General features: G+C 39.7%; 1 protein-coding gene across 1 annotated transcript in view; it reads right to left on the minus strand.

Annotated features, from left to right (window-relative positions):
* Positions 1–1,828: 1,828 nt before the first annotated feature.
* ctnna2 (catenin (cadherin-associated protein), alpha 2) overlaps positions 1,829–23,759 on the minus strand; it is a 291,501-nt gene continuing 269,570 nt past the window's right edge. The window contains exons 14-18 of the mRNA XM_070856349.1: positions 20,270–20,383; positions 14,052–14,233; positions 12,772–12,877; positions 4,221–4,355; positions 1,829–2,932 (exon numbers count right to left, since the gene is read on the minus strand). Of these exons, the coding sequence (XP_070712450.1) occupies positions 2,645–2,932; positions 4,221–4,355; positions 12,772–12,877; positions 14,052–14,233; positions 20,270–20,383 (825 nt within the window). The 3' untranslated portion in view covers positions 1,829–2,644. The remainder of the gene's footprint in view (positions 2,933–4,220; positions 4,356–12,771; positions 12,878–14,051; positions 14,234–20,269; positions 20,384–23,759) is intronic.

The following is a 23,759-nucleotide window of genomic DNA, read 5'->3' on the forward strand; positions in this document are numbered from 1 at the left end:
TGGGCTGTCAGCCATCATGTCATGTTTTATTTAGAAATCGATACACACGGGGATTATTCTAGTTAGACAGTCAAGAATTAACCCCTCCATTAACTGGACTGTGTTCCAAGTGCTCTCGTGTTTCCTAAACACAAGGAACATCGGTGCTGCATGAACGCCTGAAACATGTTGTGTTTAATGGTCATTAGTGGTGCAATGTGGATACATAAAGAGCTGCAGTCATTGTCAGTGACCCAAACACTGAATTATCTAAACTAGTGTCCTATGAGCCGTTATTGGGACAATTATGCATGTCAATGCTTTTGATTTGATTTACGAGAGATCAAGGTCGTGTGAAGCAATCAATTGATTTGCTCTCCCTGTTTTAATGGCAGGGTGTGTCGGTGATGCCTGTGGGGGCTTGATAGAGCAGCTTTCTAACAGGAATGCATTGTGCTGTCTTTTAAAATGATCTAAACCACTGAAATCCCTTGGCATGAAGGGAGGTTGTAGGCAGGTCTCTGTGGTTTTCCAAAGACCAGACAAGCTATATAAACGTCACATTTATAGTATCCACAACGATTTTTCTTTGCCTTTAGATACTTTTACATTCAGAGCCTGGAGCATTCTGGGATTTCTTGCCTTGCTGACTTGCAGTGTTTCAGGCCTTTGTTGTGTCCCAGCTATCTAACTGCTGGTCGTTTTTTCTCCATCCCTCCTTCCTTTCCCTCAACAACTCAGTGGGTTTAAAAAAGATTGACAAGGAATTCAGTGATCAATGCTGGCTTATATACCTTGACATGGAGTCAGCAGTTAACTTTGAGACCATCAGAAATAGATACAGCTTTAGATGTTCATTAGTTGGATGGCAAGCTAACAGACAAACTATAGGCTATTTGGGACATATAACAACATAATTAGAAGTTTTCTTTGGGCCAGATGCTTAATTTCAACTTGATTATATGCGCACAGTAACATGTTAGCATGCTAATGTTTAGTAGGCAATATTAAACCATGTTCACTATCTTAGTTTAGCATGTTTGCATGCTAACATTTGCTAATTAACACTAAACATAGCTAACTTATTTACCTGAAGATTACATTAGGTAAAATTACTCAAGTTTTTACAATTATCCTGAGGGGGGCTGATGTGACTGTAACAAGTTCAATGGAAATCTATCTAATACTAGTTTTCACTGAAGAATGAAAAATTCAACCCCATGGTGGCACTGGAGTAACTGAAGACTACATAAATCATGTCTTCATTTGCTAGTGGTGATTGTGGACAACTCTAAAGTAAGCCAGATTCATCCTCTAGGGAATATGAATGTCTGTTAAATTTTTCATAGCAATCATTTTGATAGTTGATAAGATATTTCAGTCTGGACCAAGATGTTGAACTGGCCAAAAGACCAAAGTCATTGCCATCTCCCAGAACACAGCCAACATCGCTAAAACTGTAACATACCCAAAATTACCTGTGTTTTGTGCAAGTTTGGCGAATGTGAAGTGTAGTAAACTGTTTATGTAGAGGACCTGATAAAATAATGAAAGCAGTAACCGTGCTGACCTAAGACCAATTATCTCAAGTCACTGCAAAGTAATGGGACTTGACCTGCGACCCTGAATCAATATGCCTATTCTTGTAAACTTTTAGTACTAATAGATTTTTTTTCTCAGCTGGAATCTTTTAATGCACAGGTCTTGCATGCTAATCTCTAATGATTATGTCAGATTCTTCAGATTGATAAAAGGCATCACTTCTGTAAATCTCTCACAGATTGATAATGTAGCTACTGCACAGTGCTGAAAAATATGACAGCAAGAAACACACATTAAAGTTTGAGTGTCAAGTTGAGGGATTTATTAGAGAAGGGTGAATATAAAGGTACTGTATGCAGGGATTTCTATTCTCTGAGCAAACCACAACTAGTCAAACCTCTCTGTCTATATTTATACACTACACAACTTCCAATCAAGGTCATCATAGTTAGTGATGTAATCATTAAATAAATGGAATTTAAAAAGGCAATACAATAGACCATAAGTGTGCTTTGGAAAAAAAACACCATATGGATTATTAATATAATCATCAGGAACAAGGAAACTACTTAGATGCCGACACTTCCAGGTATCTTAAACATAAGTTATTCCTAGCACTACAGGTTACATTCAAATTGAAAAAAAAAAATCAAGTGGGAGCAAACCAACACTGATATATTCCTTTTAGAATAACTCCTCTACTAAACCATTCAGGATTTCCATTCAGACAGTTTAAATGTGTATACAAGCAGGGTATCGACTGCCACAACTTTGTTTTTTTAAATGCCACTCTTCCTCCTCTGATATGTTTCTTTTTTTAACTCCCATATTTTCAAAAGTACTAGTGTTTCTGTCACATTTTGGCTCTCACATATTAAGCTACAATAAGATCGATAAATAATGTTGGGTGTACGCTGGCTGCCTGTGAGCCACGAGGCCCACAGTGTTCACAGGAGCCGTAGTGTGGCAGTTTAATATGTACTGTAGTCCTCCTGAGGTGTCACCAAGCACACACAGGGCAAACAGAGGTGGGTTAACACAATGTAAAAAGGGATTTTTTCTTCAACTCGTCACTGTCATGTTTTGCTGTTTTTCTTGGGTAAGCATAACTTTTTTTTTTTTCTTAGAAGGAGTCCATGGCCTTGAATTCGCTGAGAGCCTGGACAGGGGAGATGTGTTTCTTCTGGGAGCCTCGTCGCACACGTGTCTGGCACTCCTCGGGCTTCTCCCTTTTTACCAGAGGCTTCTTCTCAGGAGCCTTCATGCGCCAGGACACCACAGGTGAGTTAACAGCTGCTGTCCCGTACACCTTCTGGTACTTGGTGGAGGCTACATAAGATGCCTTTACAGTCAGCACCACTGCGTTCATTAGGTTCTTGGCTGCTTGGATCAGGGAGGTGGCACTGTCCAGCTACAAGAGGGCAAGGAGAGTGGGAGAGGAAAGACAAAGAGAAACATTAAGGGTCAGTGACGGAAAAAAAGATGCATTAGCTCTCTTGCACTCAACAAGAACTGTAAGACATATTCACTACATACAGTAACTAGGAGGTCTGTGCTGCAAGTGGCAATTAAGCAGGATGAATATGACCCCCGCTATACGACATCTTATTTTAGCAGTTCTTAATTGGCAGAGGCAGGGGTCAGGTGTACCTCTATCTCCGTCTGGTTTGTTTGGCTGACATTTAAGGGTCGGCGGCCAGTGGGCCTCCTCCTACCTCAAACTGAGACGAGTCAACTGCTTAGATTTAATGAGTGTGGACTCCAGCTGGCCACCAGGAAAAGGTTAAAATCGCAGCAGGGTTTGCATATCTCATGTAAAACCAACTACAATACAGTCCTGAGATATCGTAAGGAACAATATCAAAACGAGATGCAAAGGGAACCCAAAGCAAAGATCAAAGTCAAGTCTAATTTTAATTGGAGAAACAAATCATACTAAGGCTGTTAATAAGGAAGTTCACTACAAAGCAAAGTAGGGAAGCGCCAGTTCCACTTTTTCTGTCCTTGTGGAAAATCTGGTACCTAAATTAAAGAGAGTGCACAGTGCGTTTTAGTCCATTTAAAATCTACATACATCACTGTAAAGAACTGAACTGGGTTCTCTCCTCTGTTTTTCCTTTTGACTGCTTGATAAAGCTTTTCTTTTGTTTCAGATACAGAGTATTTATTAGCTTTCATGACAACTATTGGCTTTGCAGGTGGATTTGTTTTGTTTTAGCAAAATAAGACAAAATAAATATGTAGCAGAGCTGAGAGGAGAGTTACATTATTATGATGGTCAGACTAATCAATATTTTTTTTTAATAAAAACTGAAACCTTTGAAATGAAGAGTGAGCCACAAATGTATTAGTTAAGTTAAATGTCAGACGCAAGCAATAGATGATAACTGACTTTAGTTTGAGGAGGGATAATAGGGTTCATGAGGAATGGAAAACACAAATGTCTACGCTGCATTTTCCTGGTATTAATCAATGGTAATCGTTCTGAAATAATTGCATCAGCCTTAATCTGCGTGACCCTTTATCTGGTCTTCCAGTTTCTTTGTGACCTTGAACTATAAAAAGGTCTGCCCACCCGCAGTGCAGAGCATAAAAATTGTCTTAAATTGACCATATCTAGTGAGTTAAGCCGAAAAGCCTATCTAGGGCATCAGCGATGGTGGAGCTGGTCATGTGCTGTTCTGTATGGATAAACTTACCCCAGACACGATGAGCTCTCCGCCAAGATTCTGAACCTCAGCCTTCACCTTGCTGCAAATGTTGAGCTGATGGCAGTACAGGGCGATTCTCTGCAGGTAGGCCAGTAGGTCCTGCTTACACGCTGAATCAGGGCACTGAATGGAAAAGAGGCACAAGGAAACACATTGCGGTTGAAGTTGAGTTTCACAGGCAAGTTACACTGCAGGGTGTCATTTCACATAAAATGTCCCAGCTTGTTGTCCAAGAAGAACACAGAACAATCAACAATGAGTGACCATAATACTTAGAAACACAAAGACTTGCAGCCAAAGCGAGCTTTCTATGCATCCCTCTCTTTTCTTAAAACCAGAAGTTCTGACCTGGTCCTGCTGGTCTTGGTGCTACTTGAGCATCACAGAAACCAATAACACAGTGCAGCAAATGGGCCAGAGGAGAATATGAGGACAGCCTACTGAGGTCTGCTACTAACACACAGTTTTCCCCTATTATTCCATTTGGAAGCCTTCCAGGTGTCAGCCATGGCCCACTAAGCTCCCAGTGGGTTAAGAACACTGCATCAGCTGCTTAAACACTATGAGCATCATTTTGTGGCAACACCTTTTCTCTAGCCATTAATATTAAACGGTCCTAACTAGGACATTCAGCAGCACTGTGTGGGGACATGCACAGTTCATTTCCTTGTCTTGTGGGCTCAGGTAGAGGAGGAGAGGAGCTAAACATTTAGCTGTGATATGACTATACCCCCTCCAGGACTTGCTGCCTTGCTGGCTGCCCATCTTCTCCTCTTCGCTCAGAGACGGTCTTGATTGGCCACAAGTGCCCTTCACTGATAGCGAGGAAGAAAACAGTCTTCAAAAATGAAATGAAATTTCATTTTTATTATTTCTTTATTTCTTCAACCGACAAATAACATTGCAAAGAGCAATTCAAAGCATGACTTACATTTATAGTTATGGCTGCTATCAGAGCAGGACTTTAAACAACACAGTGACTAAGAGCAAAGCTGCCACCAGCATCCAGGATCCTCTCAGTAAATGGCATTGAATGCAGACCGGGGTGGAGCTGCTAGCTCATAGAGCAGCCAGTGAGGCAGGAGGAAGATTCTTCTTGGACATTATCACCGCACTGCCAGTCCTGGCTAGCATCATTGCTAACTGCACTTCAAACTGCTGGCACATGCACACACATACGCAACAACTGCTGCCTCAGGCAAGTTTGATGCAGACATGACACAATTATTCCCTATTGTACAGTTGAGTAATAGCCCGTTTCTCCCACAGATTCCCTGTTGATGTAAATAAACTGTATGGCCCATTACTTTGCCAGGCCCATTGAAGCTCTCTCTCTCTGTCCATCATCATGAAAAACAGTGTTCATTACACAAGAGTGAGGAAACTGTGTGGTTCACTGCTTGACTTTGCTCAGTCTGACCTCAGTGTTTCTCTGAACATTTTGGGAATATTCTTTATTCAGTCCAGAAAAAAGGTGAGAAGTCTTTTTTTTGTTGTTGATTTCTCACTTAATTGGGCCCAAAATGAATGAAACGTGCCTTCCCAATGGATAAATCAGGAAGATGAAGTGAACTCTGGAGCTGAGATGAGGGCAACACACTATCAGAGTCTGTCAAAACACAAGTCACACCACACGCTGATGCTGCATTTATAAACAGGCTGGGAGTGACCTTCCCTAAATTATTCAGAATTTAAAAAAGGACTACATTTTAGCCTGTTATTAGTAATTTCAGCATAACCACGTTTTCTAATATTATGGCATCTTTCTATAGTATTCTTATTTCTACTCTGTTACATATCGAATAAAATTATTACATGAAGATGGTACAATGCCAGATTATAAAAGTGACCACACATACTAGTTTTCCTTCTTCTTTTTGTTACAGTCTAGCATCTGGAATTGGCACATTAAAATTCTCAATAGAAAAAGTAACATGGATCACTATTAACTAACCTGGTGTTCCCATTCATGTAAGTCTTTCAAACATCCTGTTCTTTTTGAAAATGCATGCGTTTGAATCAGTAATTCACTATATTATCATTACAATGAAAGCTGGCTCTGCAACCTGTCATGTTGAAATATACAGAGCAGTAGAGTGTCAGCATGTGATGGAGAGCTGAAAGTGGGTTTTCTCTTCTTATGATGTACTTCTGGGGCATTACTATGAACAGTAAAAAATGGCATTAACATATTAGTTTGAGATGGCCTAAAATTGACAAGTGAGTGATTTTATCAGCGAAGGCTAACTAGGCTTGTGATCACTCTTGCCGTTGTGTTGAATGTTCGATTGACATGGTGCACAGTGTCACACTTTGAAATTGAACAGTATTACATAGTTTCTTTATGCATTCAGAAATGCGTATAATATATTAATAATTTTTGTATCTAAAGGCATGATAGGGTGACACACTGACATATCATGAGAAATGAAATTACATTTGAAGCAAAGAAAATCTTCAAAAACCTCTCAGAATAAAGCAAAATATGTATTTTGGTCAAACCACAAACAAAAGTGAGACAATTCTGAGATTCTCACACAGTGATAGCATTAATTTTTGAAGATAGTTGTTCTGACTTGTCTGTAGTTAAATCTGAAGGGGTTTTTTTTACTGAGAAGCCTTTTAATTACACATCAGTCACACTTGGTTTCACTGCTGTCAGTGACAGGAGCTTTGCTCTTGTTGTTCTGCACTCTATGCGACAGAGGCTTCCGCTGTGACAACTAAAGTGAGACCTGGAAGTCTTAACTTGAAACTAGCACGTGCTTAGCGGCATTTATAAACAGTAGCTTGTAACTTTTTAAGTTACACAAGTGTTCTTACACTACCTAATGCTAAACTGAAAGTCAGTGTAATGCAAAACAAAAAGGATATGTAAACTCAAGATAAGGAAATAAACCAGGAAAGGCCATTTGAAATCACCGTAGAAGAATAAGTCTGGCAATACTTTCAATTTTTGTTTGTGTCAATGAATACCATGAAAAGGTATTCATTTAAAGGGTTAGGATTAGTTTATCTAGGGTTAGGGTTAGTCACATCAACGACTATCAACACAGGTAAAGCCAGAATGTGCTGCAGATTTTATTAAGCAAACCAAACTCTGCCTGTCTCAAGCAGAGTGAGACATACTGTTACATGTCATTACTGTTCATACCTCACTCAACAGTCAAAGTATGCCACAGGATAGGTAATGTTGTACAGCTGCAATTCACTATTTAGGTTGTGTCTGTAGGAGCCATACTTAAAGAATGAACCAGAGTAGGGAAAATGGAGTGGGAGAAATAGAGTAGAAAAAAAGGCATTGCTTGAGTGAAATGGGGTGAGGTGCCTCGAGGGGTTTTTCTAAGTCAAGTGCTGTGCTTAAATGACTATGAAAGAGCTTGCCGTCCTCCCACCCTTACACGCAGAATTGCCTTCTGCTTCACATGTGTTCATCAATAGGGCTGATGTGCAGTCATGGCGACAAGGTTTGTTACTTAAGGGACCTGTCTAAAAGCAGTGGAGCAGCCTTTATTCTTACTGTCAAACCACAGCGTTCTCGACAAGCACAGGCTACCTATCATAATGTGAGAATGCAAAATACGTGTTTTCTTTGTTCGAATTAAAGACAAATAGTCAGGGTTAAGTTATTTGTTGTGTAATTCCATTATTATGCCAGATAAAAACAAATGTTTGCTTCTTATTTTTAACTCTTAATAACTAATTATATTTACTGAATATAGTAACAAATGAAAGATGGCCCAAATGCTTCACATTGAAGGGAGATTTCAATGTGTTTTATGTGGAAGTCAAATCAGTGTTGATGTCGATGATCACTGTGTACTATACAGACCAAGAAACCGGAGTTATCCTGCTAATGGAGCAGTGTCACCATGTACTAGGATGTATTGTGCACAAGCTTCTGACGCCCAACCCTGAAATCCTCTCAGCTCTAGTCTCTCACGGTCAGAGAAAACTAATGTCATTGAACATCCCACAAAACATCCCACATCCCCATCCGACAAAAACTGCACACAGTGAAATTCACTGCAGCAGAACAGGCTGATAAGTAATGGAGAATCGAGCATAGACAGCAAGGTGAGCCTGAGCTAGACATAGGCATCTACACAGATAACAGCTAGCAGGCAGAGCTAAAGGCTAGTAAAGACCCTGCGATGAGCTGTGTAGTGTGTAACATAAAAAATATTTAACTTGATGGAAGCTCGTGCTAAAAAAATTTTTTCATGGGGCGCCATCCTAGTTTGAGATCATTTATTCTGCTGTGTTTGGAGACATGCAGCATTTTCACGAATTAGTCTGAGTTTTTGTTGGCATTGGAGGGCAATTTGAGCAAAGGCAATACCAGTCGCTGTTTGCTCCTGGCAGCTCAGCTTCTGGATGGTCCCCCACAGCCACATCCACTCGCATGGCTAAAGCAGCCGCAGCAGCCGCAGCCTCTCTATGCAGCATTTATTTGGCTTTACAGCTGAATATCTGAGTCTGCCAAAACATTGTAAAATGTATCCTTATCCTTAACCATGCCATTTTCGCTGTTGGAAATGTGGCTTGTTTTTAATACAAGCAAACAGAACAAGGAAGCTTTGTTTTAGGGCAGCATCTAAAGCGTACCCCCTGGCTACCCAAACTAGAAATCCAAGCTGAAATTCTTTCAGTTCACCAACTACGTTGATGACAGCACTGGTGACCTGAAACAGCAACAGATTTGCAGAAAGAGAACTCAGCTTTCTTGCACAATATACTCTCACTCACTGAGGTATTTATTGCTTCAATTGACTGCATTTACCATCAACACTGATTGGAAATCCACATAATCCCTTTAAGGATGTTTTCATGTGTTCTGGTCTAAATTAGTTGATGAGTTTGTAGACCTGGAGTGTTTTCGCTCTTGGTTCAGTTTCATTTCACACAAAAAAAATCAGTGAACCAAAATACATCGCTACAAACCACATGAGAATGCTCACTGCTCTTATTGGCCGAATGTGTCTGGGGAAGGAGCAAGAAAGTAAATATGAGGAGAAGACCATGTGTTCTGGACTAGTGCATATTTTTGTGAGAGAAACAGTCCTAATGATCTGGACACTATACCAAGCAACACTATATCGGTAGAATTCTGAATGCACCTCGAGGACTTGACTTGAAAATACTTAAAGTGCTTCACATTTTGCAAAGAAGACGTGCTGCCTTCAGAAGACTGAGCACAACAAGGGAGCTCATATTAAGCATGTACAACAACAAAACAGGCTAACCATCAACATATTAACGCCTTGTTGACTATTGTTGCGAATTCGCCTCAAACCGCTTCCAGTCTTGTATTATATATATATATATATATGTATGTATGTATGTATGTATGTATGTGTGTGTGTATATATATATATATATATATATATATATATGTGTGTGTGTGTGTGTGTGTGTGTGTATATATATACACATACACATATACATATATATATATGTATGTATGTATATATATGCGTGCGTGTGTGTGTGTGTGTGTGTGTGTATATATATATATATATATATATATATATATATATTATGCGTATATACTTATATATTATATTATACTATTATATTGTACTATTCTATGCTATGCTATATTCAAATCTCCACTTAATTTAGCATCTGCTTGAATGCAAAAACACAAATCATTTACTTTTTTATATAATTGTAAATAAAGTCAGGCAGTAAGGGGTTAAACTGGATACATGTTCGGTAAGTGTCATATATTACCAGACTTTTCTTGCCATCTGTTTGAATTTACCTGTAGGGTAGATGGCTACAGAAATCTTCGTTATCATTTACAAATAGTGCATCACATTCCCATCATAAAAAGCTGCTACAAATGGAAAGAGTTTGTGTGTCTTGCTGCATCCCAGACTGCAAAGCACTCTTGTACAACTGGTTGTTAGGTCTGATCCAGGTCAGATCACATTTCCACCACAAACAAACAGCTCCAAAGTTAGTTTGGGACTGGATTGAGAGCACCTCCTGTCAAGAATCTCGGTGTGGTTGTTTTGATGCACACCTTAGTGCGATCAGTGTGTTCACACCTGCCCAAAAGGGGAGAAAATGAACAACAGTCCGTTTTGGCTGGACTAAAAAATACAGGTGTGAAAACATCCTAAAACATTTTTATAACAAATACATGATAGAAATGAAAAGGTCTTCAAGTCCCTCTTTGTTTCCTGACACAGCTCTGATGTCTCCGGAAGTGTAACAGCAGGCTTTGAATATTCAATAAACACTGGTCTAGGAACCATTTAAGTGAGAATTAAAAATGGCAAGCCACCTGCTCATTTCATTACAGCAACTGTTGATTCAGACACAGGCACTGCCAGTGATTTGCCATGTGACAGATTCACTCCCACCTAAACCCTGTTAAACACTGATCATCACTCGGCAGCCTACAAGCTAAGAAATGAATACACAAGCACACAAGTTCATGCTTTGTCCTCTCTCTCCCAGATCATGCTCTGAACAACATACACAAGCAGTGACGCAGACTGAGACCTGCTTTCTGGGAAAAAAACATTCTCACACATGGAGACAGGCAAAGATGTTTGTAAACGAGACTCATACAGATTGAAACTCTTGCGTTTCATCTCTCTGTTTGTGGTAATTACTGAATAACAGACAGACTTATGCATTCATAGCCTGAAACTTCTGTAATGCAATATGCTCTAGAGAGCAGGACAGTGTGACATGAGGAGAACAGTTCCAGCTTTGACTAAAGATGCCTTCTGGTCAGTTGAAAGCTTAGCATACTCATGGCCACTCAAACTGACAGGCATTCGGCTATGCGCTAAAAGCAGAAAGCTTGTCGACTATATTGTGCTGTCACATATTGTCAGTGGATGGCATGGGATAAAGAAAATATAGAATGGCAAACAGCATCTCTTTACACCACACCATGCGCAACGTTTTTGTGTGTGCTTTAAGCTAAACTCTGCACGTTCTTTTGGTTATGAACAAACAGTACCTGGATAGGATCACGTCCTGTGTAAATGTGTAATGATTTTAAGAAAATTAAGGCTCGGAAATTTTTTAAAGGGTAAATTTAACTGCAAAGCAGGTTACTCTTAATCTATTTCTTCTTTTTCTTTAGTTAGAAGTACATCTAAAAAGCTTGTTAACCATTTTTAATTTAAATTTCACAACATCAGGTCGTGGCCCAGATAACATTTTTGAGCCTTTTATCCTGATAATTTGTGTTTTGAAGGATTTAGAACCAGATGGAAATTAAATTTTTTCCACTTTTCTTCTATGAAAGCTTCTCAAATCAATATTATACAAATAATTATGTATAATGTGAAAGAACACTTGTCGTGTTCATCACTTCACTTCAGATGTATGGAACATTTCAGTGTCTTACCAATTTCTTTGGTTTTACGGCATGCAACTTTACCGTTATGGTTGAGACTCTCTGCTCTCATCAGCATCGTTTCTAGATATAGCAGGCAGCTATTTTCAGCAACAAAGCTTGATAACATTATTGACAAAGCATAAAGGAGAGTGAATATTTGACTTAAGTGGCTCTGTATCTGCTTGATGCGTAGATAGGCCAGTTTACTGACACATTTTCCATATCTAATTTATAAGGTGATAAGTTGTTATATATCAATGTGGTGTTTACAGCTTGTTACACAACCCAAAATGTACTGTGCAGCAGGTGTGATTCACTTCCAGTTATCAATATTGCATGTATATCCACACTAATTTACATAAAATAGAAATCTCCTCTGTATCTTAAGCCAAACAATAAGCATAGTACCTAGTTTAAAAAGTGGTGCAGGATACTAAAGGTAAAGCAGCTTTGTTGGTTTGCCTCATATGAGTAACAGGACTTCAGAAAAAGATTTAATTATTCTAAATTTTGATTTGAACTCCAACATTTCTCCAGCTAACAAGGACTGGAAAGAGACCCAGCGTGTGTTACTGAAACCAACAATAATTATTCCAAGGGTTTGCTAGCTAACAGCAGTTTCAATTACAATGACAACAGGCTGCCTTAATAAATTAGTGAGTTGTGTGCCTAAGTTTATTCTCACGGCCTATTAGAGACAGATGAAATGAAGAACAGTATTATTCATTAACAGGAGTGCTGCACTCTGAAATAACCCCTACTTCATTTGTGGTATGCACACATACAGTGTGCACACCTATTTCTTTTCACTCCCATCATCCCTAGGCACAGCACCGATTGATTAGATATTGAAAATGGTCTGTCAGCGTGTTTTAGAGAGGTACTCATCTGATAATGAATGCAACACCTCGGTTGGGAGCTAATTATATTAGAGACACAACTTGGTTCTGCTGTCTTGCTCTCTCAGTGTTGGCCCACTGGGAGACAAAGTCATGCGGCAACACAGCCCACTGCTCCAGCTGGGCTTGTCAATGCCCACATTAAAGATTTCCAATGGCCATGCCCACTTACTCCAACTCTAAATTCGCTCCGCCGCCAGCTATGATGACACAGTTAGAGACAGATTCAGAATTATAACCATAAAAGTGATGGACACAGTTGCAAAGCTACCTGATCTGCAACAGCACGGGCCAATTTGTCCATCCTGGAACCGGCTTCTGCAATCTTCTTAGCCGCGTTGATCACATCTGAAGAGTTCTTCAAGGGGCCTTTTCCTCTGGGGGAATTTAAGGAATGAAAAAGAAGAAAAGAAGGAATGTGGGTGGAGTTGCAGAGGCAGAGGACATGCAGAGTTTCTCTTTAATGATTGAGCTCACCCATGTCAAATAAGCTTGTACAGCAACTAATTTGCTGTAGCTGGCAGGAGGGATATGAGACATTACAATGAACAATACAATACTGCCCTTATAATGGATGTAACAAATACAGTATACATTTGTCCCTAATGATGTGTCATAGACATGTGCTTTGAAGCAAAAAGACACAACATATTTTTGTTTTAACAGCAAAACAATTTTCAGAGTAGTTACAGTAGGAAATACAACAGGAGAGGGAGATAATGGCCAACAACTGAGCCTGTGATCTAGGCTGTGTTTTCTTAATTTGGCAGCATGGGGAAAGTTAATGTCTCATTTTTAGTCAGTGCAAAGCTGAAGTCTCCAGTCAGTTTGTTCACCCGAATCTGAGTCTGGGGTCAATGCCAAGTAATAATCGTACAGTCACAGCACCACAGCCATAATCACTAACAGCGAGTCGCTTATGGCTGTGATTCTTTTTTTTTTTGGTTAGTTCCATGCCTTATAATTGTGGAGATACACCATACACGTGACAGATAACCATCATTTCCGCATTAGGGATTTCCTTGATATGTTGATCCCAGATGGGGGAGATTGAGAGTAAAGCTGCTGGCTTTTAGCAAACATAAGCGACAAGACTCTTAATGCAAACAGATTATCTATTACATTAAATCTTGGAATCACAGAGTCTGTTTAAAACAAAAGCAGTCTGGGTCACGTTGCCTTCAGCAAAACGGTTTCCTCTGCAATCCCTGTTGTTGTCACTTCTTTTTACTTGCAGCTGCAATATTTTTTGATAATTGAAGGATGAAACATTACCTACATGTGAAAATGGTTGGTCATAGTGATAAACCCTCAGAGAATAATCACCTGACCCTCACCCTCAGTTGTACGGAACTTCGCAAGTTCTTTGTGTTTGTTTTATTGTGAAACTTTTCTGTTTTTATCCACTCACACCACTCTCGTCACCACAGCAGGCAGGTGTTTGGAGTGAAAAAACCTCTGATACACATTGCATGCTAACTATCCCGCGCAGAACAACAGACAGATGAAGCAAATGACAACTTTGTTGTCATATTCTGGTGTCATTTTTACCTGGTGAAATCCGTCATCTCCATCATGATCATACACATCTGCTTGGCTAGCACAATGATGTCATTGCCATTGTCGTCCCACTTGGCCACTTCTGCATCTAGCTTGCACTTCTCCTGTCTGAAGCTCTCCACCTGCTCAGCAATCTTGGCCTTCTCCTCCTGGGGAAGCTGTGCCATGATGGCCTGCAGGCAACAGGGGAATATGGAAGAAACAAAAGCATTAGAGGAGGAGGAAGAGGTTGTTAGGGAGTAAATTTGAGCGGAATAAATTGGGAAGATGGCTCAGAATGAGGGAAGTGCCAGAGGAGAAGAATTTAGGTAAATGAAGGAGATAAGGTTGGGGAGCAGAGAACGATAGGGAAATGTGGAATGGGGCGAATAAGAACAGGGATTAGTTAAGGAGAAAAAGAATAAAGGAAATACTATAAAGGGGAGAGCGGCCCCATTTGTTCTGTTTTTTTTCTGCCCAGTCTACTTTTTAATCCGCCCTACAAAACTTGAACATTAAGTTTGGAGTCTGACTATCCCTGCCCTTCTGAAATGCTTCAAAATAAATTTCTAAACTTAACATTTAATGACTAGACCTTTTCAAACCCCTTGACATCTTATATCCATAAAGAGCAAATCCATTTTTGCTTTCATTTTTTTCTTCAACGGCCTTTGGGGGCAGGTCCAAAATGGCATAAATCTTGTGGCAAGGTCACAGGCGCAGTAAGTACCCGGTATTATTTGGGAGATAAATGTATAATTACCCTGCTTCTTAGACCAGAGAATGAATAATGCATTTGTTCAACATTATGTCAGGGAGGTGAGATGGAAGGAAGAGTAACCTGGTTTCCATTAGGTCGATTCTATTGACTCGAGAGGCAGAGAGAGAAAATGAGTACAGTAAAGAAGAAAAGTCACCATTGTTTTTTAACCTCATCTATTATTGACTGTCCTCTAAGAATTGCTATTCTCTTAATGAAATAATCGCCCTTGTCCTCCTTTTTCCTCTTCCTTATTCCCTTTCTCACAGCAAAGCTGGTGTGTGGAGGTGCAGGGTGAGCTAAGTGAGAAAGTGCATCAGTTTGCTCATGTCCCCTGATAGATGTGTCAGGACGAAAATTAAAACAAAAAATATAGACGACTCGTCTCCCTGAAATTCTTCGAAAGAGAACAAGCAGGAACAGTAGGGGGGCCGCAGTGAAAGAGAAAAAATTGAAATCACAGACAGAAATAGAGAAGCATGGAGGCACAGCTTTCTCATCAGAGGCCAACAGATGTGTCCATGAGCTTTGGCCTAATGATCACTGTGTGAGCAGAGTGGTGCAAAGCTTTGATGGCGGCTAGCTTGAAAAAAGCCCGAACGGCATAAACAAACAAGCAAAACCAGCCCCCTCAAGCCCAGTGTAGATTTCCTCTACTGCTGGTGCCAAGACACACAAACAACAGCGAGGCAACAAATCCCATTAAACAGCGTGTGGGGTGAAAACACTGCTCACATTTAAAACAAATACAACGTTAATATGTATTTAGACTACACAATAATGAATAAACAATTTAAAACAGACCGACTGAGTCCAACAGGGCGAACTTGTATTCCCTTTGCAGGTATGCTTGAAAGTGTCGCTATGAATTATGGGTTGCACACAGCAGGCAGTAACTCTGGGGTCCCTGCACTGTTTATGTAATCTATGACAAAACAACTTCTGTATGTCTGATTTTCCACAGTTTCATATAAATAAGTAGGTTTATCTACTAGTTGGACTGATCCCTAAATTAAGTAATACATTTCTGGCTTGGTTATTTAGCAGTAATTGAGTTTTATACCAACATTTTCACATGCCATACTCTCCGTACAGCAACTTATATCTATTGATTATGGCGTTATGGCGATATGCTTAAGCCGAATGTTATGTTGCTACTGCAGACAGCATTTCAAAGGCCTACATCCACCATAGCTCCAGCCTGTAGACTCTGTGTCTACTGGGGGGAAGCTAGCATTGTCACCCCCCTTACTCCCTGCTGTGCTGAGCTTAGTGTTTCTTTGTGGGGGAGTGACGGCATAAGAGCCTGTACGCCAAATGCTGCATTCATACATAATTATCCTTTCTACATGGTTGATTGACCAAGCTTTTATTCCTGCGTTTTAGCTTTGTCTTATGTAACGCAAAACTTGCTAAACGTCTAATATTTAAGAAAGTTTTAGTTATGCTTTAAATTTCAACAGTAACCTGGTTTTACATTCAAATCAATTTGAATAATAGTACAAATATTAATGAATATAAACTGCCGCAACCACAAAAGTTATTTCAGTCCAGACAATTTGAGGGTGCTTGTGCTCTCAGTGTGTGGTTCTGGGTCATCAGTAGCTCAGTGGTTTATGGTTTGCTGGTTACATGTTCATGCTTATTGTAGCTGAAAAAATAATGTGGGCAGAGCTGCACTGAAATTGCTGCCTAATCAATTAGCGTCACAGGTGAGTGCACTGTGCCACAAGGCAGATCTCTGTGACCTCTGGTCTCGAAGGCGGTCGTTAGCATATCTTGACTGCTCATATTGTCCTTGCACCCAACTGTTGAGGCATCAATTATTCACTTACTTCTATAATTACACCGAACAGTACACCGCTGGTGTCGAAATGGTGGGTACACCATTGAGAAGAAGCATAGTTATGGTTTTGCTAAATATCATTGTAACGAGTCGGATAAGGAATGGAAATTGAGAATCAAAGTAAGTTCCATGACTGACTTCTTCTGTAAATGCAATCAAAATGTTTCCCCTGTCATTGCACACAAGAGTTAAACTAAACCAAGACAAGCTGTTCTCCCAAACAGCTAAAGGGAGCAAAAAGTCACTTGAAACTCAACAATTTGTATTGAAATTTCCTCTTCTAAAATTAGGGATCAGGGGAGGTTGGGGAGAGAGAGTGAGGGATTTGGTTGGTATTCAAATTCACTCTGAAAATGGTGTGACAAAAGAGAGAGAGCGTCAGGGAGGAAGAGAGAGAGGGGTTCTGAACACAAAAGAAAGCTGCAGCACAGGGGTAAACACATGAGCCAATTGGGACGTCAGGGGAGCAGGAAGGCACTTGGTGAAGCCCCCCTCTCCTCCCCTGCTCTCTAGAATTCACTTATCCCCAAATCCCTTCCCCTACTTTACTGATAACAACAAGGAGCGGGCCTTGGGAGCTTAACATAGTGGCAAATCCGGCCGAGGGAGTGCTGTGCCAATACACTCTGCGACTCGGCTACGTCTGCAGGGATTAGAGCGCTTTCCGGGTTTCTTCACCGAGCACGGCGTCTTGAAATGACTTTAATTTGTTTCATTTGAAATAAACTGCCCAGACACTCAGAGTTCAATTTTATGGACGACCTATCAACAGTGTTATCCAATCACTGTGTTAAGAGATGTTGTGTTTATGTGTTTATGTGTTTGTGTGTTTGTGTGTGTGTGTGTGTGTGTGTGTGTGTGTAAGGGTGTGGGGGCTATATAGAAGGAGAGTTTGTGTTTGCATGTTGTAATAGAAATAGACAGTATGTACAGGCCTCCTTCCCCTGTGAGTTTTTCTGTCCTCTCATTATGCATGTTTGCTCTATTAACTTAGCGTTATGCATAAGTATAATAGAAGTGACAAGTGGAGCACCACACAAGGCACAGCACAGGGAACAAAGGCCCCTGGGACTGCCCTGGACTTGATTTTATTTATTTCTACACTGAGCAAGTGAGAGACAGTGAGATCGAGAAAGTGAGAGGGAGATATTACGCACATGTCCTGTGTGTGATACCCACATACTGGAGAGGCTTGGAGGGATCATGACTGTAAACCTCAGTGTGCTCATGTCAGCTCCTATGGTGGAAATGGATTACGCTTTCTCTCGTCTGTTTGAATAGAAACGCAAAGCACCAGTGTGCACTTGGCATGACCGTGAAAGGACAGCAAGCTATATCCTGACACAACAGGCTGAGGCCGACCGGGCAGATCACCACTGGTTCACGGCAAACACATCTTTTATGGATGTGCTTGCCTACTGCGTGTGTAAATGTTTAGTCTCTAAAGGCATAACAGTGGAAAAACAGGCGATATCAATTAACTGTGTAAGGCTTTGTCAGTCAGCCAGGTTTCTAGTATGTTGTACATGATAATATGCGCTAAATCTAGGAATAGAAGCAGTCACTTTTGATAATGCTATCAAAAAACGCTATGATACATTCCTGTTCGGTTTTTGCAAACTTAAGTACATAGCTTACTAATTAAAGGTGCTTTAACGATCATTACATTTTGCCACATCACCCCTTAAGCCACCTTATATCACTGTATTGCAGCAACAAGTTATGACATAGGGACATGCTGCTACTTCAAACTCTTCCCAAGAAGAACTGCCCACTCACAGCACAATTGAGTGCCAGGAAAACTGCCAAACAGTTTGGTGCTGTGAAGCTCCTTTGTGTGGCAGCGCTGGTGCGTCTAAGCTCAGATGGCCCTGCAATGATGCACTGCGGGAGCCTTAGTGGGAGTATACATACAACAAACTTAAAGCACTTCACACTCAGAGCCCCCACAGTCATCCTGGAGCAACTATTATGCACTCTTGTCCAAGCCTTGGTCTGTTCTTTTTGTCCATAGTTGGATTTTAAATTTGACAGTGTTAAACTTCGAGTTGTCTCTTAGTTTAACATGCAAACTACTTGATTATACTTTATTTTAAACACAGAAACACAAGTGAAATTCATAATTCACATTTTAGGATACTTTGTATTATTGGTCTGTATAACAGCTATAAAGTTTGTGTGTATGTTTAAAATGAACTAGCAAGGGGGTTGAGCAAAGGGGGTTAGTACAGTGATTTAGATAATGTTGTAGGCAACAGGTTGGAAAGGATTAGTCAGCAAAACATGTGGCTTGGACATGACAGGCCGCTGCAAAAAATGCTCATTTGTATCGTTTTAGCATGCAATGTAAAACAACATGTTTTGTCATTTAGTTTGAAGTACTTGTTGGCTACACTCACAGTACAGGATATTAATGACTGATATGACATTTTGGTCATTTTACTGTGAACTTCTATTTGTTTGCCTGTTTTTTTAAATGCAGTAATGGAAATGGACATAGACAGGACATATTTACTATGTAACTTCTGAAATAAAAAATCTCAATCTTCCTCTTGAAAAATATTTTAGTAATGAAACACACCTTTAGCAAGTCTGCTATGAGTGGTAGATTATGGTAGATAATGTTAGCTAATGTTAAAGTTTGGCTAGATATTACTAGTTAACTGACATTATTGAGTCAGCTTGCTGACTTGATGACTCTTCTCTTCTACTGTTGCTTCTGTTACACTGTGATTTAGCATTACTCATTATTGCTATTTTTTGGCCACAGTGGCCACTGTTCAGCAACAGCTCCATGGTCGTTAATGTACAGTGTTTTAAGCTAACCTTAGGGATAAAGTGTTGCCTGTTCTGCGTTGGTTTATTTTTTGTTTTAACTCACAATCGACGCTAGAGTTGTAGAGTTCGTACATTTATCAACAATAAGCTGCTGTTTTGGTTTTATTCATGTCTGCCTTCTTTGTGCATTACCCCCTTGTGTGTGCAGACTGTGTAGAGACTTGGGAAGTATAATACAGACCTGCGCCACAGGGAGAGGCATTGGGCCAAGTCATACTCCTGCCATCCACAATCCATTCAACATGCAACATATCGCTAGAGCCTCTGTGTTGCTGGAGGGGAGCAAGCACTGATACCCTCTTAATGTTCTTTAAGCTGGGCCCAAGTGAAAAATTGCTAATGTGCAACAAAGCCCAGACTCTGGTGATCGCGACTGAAGCCTTGGCAAAGTGCTACGTAGTATTTTGTGTTTTTGTCTGACATCTGAGGGGAATTAGGTAATTACTTATTTGTTTGTGATTGCAATTTTACACCTGCCATCCCTGAACAGTGATCATTTAAAAATAATCCTGCTTGTTAGGATAATTTAAATGGACTTTCACACTATGTAAGTGGAACTAGTTGAATGAATCAATCCATGCATGGTCAGGGAACAGGGGTGGCTGTTGGGAGTGGGATGCAATTCAACTTGCACCTCAGCCTACCACTGAAGCACAGTCACAACACAACACAACAGTCACTTAAATAATGAATTTGGGCTTATTGCCCAGCCTTTACCCAACCAAAACTATGTTTTTCTGTGTATTCCATAACTGAGGCACATTCGAGAAGTGAACATTCACTCACCCGAGCACTCTGTCCAGCAATAAGCTGGTCATCTTCAGTCTGGACACTAGTCCTGCTGCGAGTATCATAGTCCTCCTGTTCAAAGTCAGAGTCGTCTTCCAGTTCCTCTGGTGTCTGTGAAAAACACAAAGTCAGGCAAACAGTCAGAGAGACAGATAACCTGAAAAACAAAAGAAAATCACAAGATTTCTAAGTTGACAGCTGAAAAGGGCAATTTTCTTTGCTTTCATGCCTCATTGTACCGGAATCAAGAGTAACAGACGGCACATCCTTGTGTTGTCTTTTTCCAGTATATAGTGCCTCATCTGGAGTTCTACCTCAAACAAATTCAGCATATGACAGAGATGTTACAATTAAAAGAGTCAGATCTCAGCAGGTGTTGTAGTATGGTTAAATAGACGTATTTGTGCGTTCCCTCAATAGTCGATGACACATTAAAAAGAAGGGAAAATGGCCTGTGAATTGATAAGATTGTTTTTTCAACACCTCAACCCCCCACCCCCCCTCCCTCCACCTAAGATCTTCTGTCAATCTGAATAACAAATGGGTTATGGGTTACACTGCACTGCAATGCAGAAATGAGCAATTATTGGTATTTTTCAAATTGACAGCATCAATATATTGGCTTCGGTGGAAAAATTAAAAGATACCTGACAGAAAAGAAAAGTTGTCAGTGACTTTTAACACAGACATCATCAACCAAACAATGAGATATACAATAAGTGGCATAGATAACAACAATTAGTTACTGTTCCAATTATTCTTACCAATTAATTCAATAATTAAAAAGTCGTAATATTATTAACATTTATAGCCTATTAAAATTTTTAGCCAAAGTCAAAGGAGAAGAAAACTACAACAATGCACTGTAGTAGCACTATGTACATACAGTTAGTAGGGCTGTTGAATTGGACAGCATTAGTTGTAGCTAAATGTACCTAATAAACTGGCATCTAAGTGTATATCAGTGTCAGTAATTTCACTTATAAAATACTTGCTTCATTACTAATAACCATGAAAATATATGAATCGTTTTGTCAAGCTACAACTCATGGATTAGTCAATATTTTGTAGATGGTGTGGTGTCAACGCTGGTGTCATTACTTCCAAGATTCACTTCTGCGATTAAAAAATTGGTAATGAAAAACACATAGTAGGATTATAATTTAATAAGGAAGCAACTTAAATACAACAAAGTGTCACACGTATTGCTTTCATCTGCGTACATGAATATTTGCACAGTTTGTCTTTATGCAATAGTCGTATGTTTATTCATTCTCTTTGAAGATGTATCTTGTGTAATTGCTATGTGGCTACTGGAATTCCTTCATGTCATTCTTTGAGTAATCACAGTTCTTTGATTTGGCTGTCTTTATTTCTAAGAAAATGCTAAAGAATTGCAAAAACATTGATTTGTGGTCTCTCACCAAATAAAAAAAAAAAGCATAAAACATGCAGTTATGCAGAAACACATTAACAACTGCCTCTGCAGCACACCATTCAGAAACGATCTGGTGTGGATCTTGAGAGAAATTATGGCTGTATGTGGCAGAAGTGCGAAACCTCTCTCCAGAGCTATTGGTTACTGAAACTGAAACAACAGCCTAAAAACAGTTTTCAAAGTCATCCTCCTGAACAGTTCTTCAGTACTTGCCCAATAAATGGAAACATATAAATTGATATAAATAAGTATCCAATTGGCAGCCAGGAGGGAATATTTCTTTGAGCAATGCTTACAACAGCTTAAATTGTAATGTGTCTATAACTTTCATATTGCCATTCTTGGTAACTCAGCTGTTGCTTTAATCGTGTGTGGCAATAATAAATGTTTTAATAAAGGTTTGTAATTTTGCTGAATTTCCTTCTGACTATACTATGAAGGTTATTGAGAATATATTCTCAACATCCTTTTGCACTCATATTGTATCGCGGCTGAACATGACATGATTTTGTAAATATACAATCATCTAATGGACTCAATGAGACGAGGGTTGTATAAATAAAAAAAAAAAAAGTATGCCCACATTGACCTAATTATATTTCACGTGTAGCTTCATTAAGCATTCTTTTCTTCGAGCCTTTTTATTTGTCCTCGGCAGCAGGAACATTTACGTTGCACTTGCTTGGGAAATTACAATCTCATGTCTCAAATTAAATACAGTGCACATGACAATCTTACCCCTCCTCAAGTGATTCATTTGTAACTGCATTTCAAAATCTGAAATTGCATCCAGTCTAATGATCCTGTTTGCACTGCTAACCTGCGCAGACCATGGACCACACCTGATGACACCCTGCTGAGATGATGGGAAATCATAAAGACTGGTGCAGCTATGCTTTTTTTGTTCTTGCCAGGAGTTACTTTGGTTGTGCTCCCCATTTGCTTCGAATGGGACCATTGGGATTGCTTTGTTAAGCATACAGGTTAAGTCTGCTATTGACCTCATTGCAATGAGGATAAAAGTATTGCTATTGTAATATTTTTTCAGAGGTGTAAAAATCCTGTCATAGTATTATGAATCACGTTTTGACATCTGATAAACCTTTAAACTCATGGATCTATTATTAAAATCGTCCGTCTCACCATCTTACTGACTTTGAAACAACATGCCCCTGTAAATGCAGCTTCTTGAATTACTGTAATAGTTAATAATTTAAAAATTAATTAATAATTCTGTGCTGCTTTAGCTCAGAATTTTGACTAAAGGTAGAACTTTCTGTGTGAGACAGACTGTAGGTCACGTTGAAGAGAAAATGAGAGTGTAAACACTGGTTATATTACACCTGCCAGTCACCACTGTTCAATTTCATACATGATCCATTTAACCCAGTCCTTGCTAATGCCTTCCACTACTCTGAGTGTGTGTGTGTGTGTGTGTGTGTGTGTATAAAGACCAGGACAAACTATGTTTTCAAGAACTTTCATTATAACTTTAAACTCTTCACAAGACCTGCCTCAATTTTTAAACTGTGTGGAGAATTGGTTTCTTAATCCATCGACTGCTCAAGAGATCTGTGCTGTAAAAATTCTAAAGGAGCCATTACTCGGCTTAAGTGGGAGAAAAATAACACAGACACTACATTTGTGCACAAAAACTATCACTAGCACCAACATTTGCTATCTATATGATGGAGTTAGACAACAGAGAATGCAAGGATCTTCCAAGTTGTTTCCTCAGAAAGTAATTGAACTTGGATGGGATTATGAAGCCAGCTGGTCCCGGGCAGTTCAAAGCTGCCTGTTTTACATTATTTACCAACATCAAATTATTTTCCATAATTAGATTTTTTCCAGAGCTGCACTGGGAAACCTTCCAGCCTGCATAAAGTTGAATAAATGAATTACATGGTGAAGAGAGAAGGGCCAGTTCGGGTGAAAAATGCAGATACTGTAACATCAGTACGTATGTGAGGCAGAGGAACTACTTGTATCATGTTGTTATGCAGCATTTTTACCATGACTTGCTGCAAAATGCTCTGTCAGCTTTAT

Source organism: Pempheris klunzingeri, chromosome 3 (assembly GCF_042242105.1).
Source record: "Pempheris klunzingeri isolate RE-2024b chromosome 3, fPemKlu1.hap1, whole genome shotgun sequence".
Lineage (NCBI taxonomy): Eukaryota > Metazoa > Chordata > Actinopteri > Acropomatiformes > Pempheridae > Pempheris > Pempheris klunzingeri.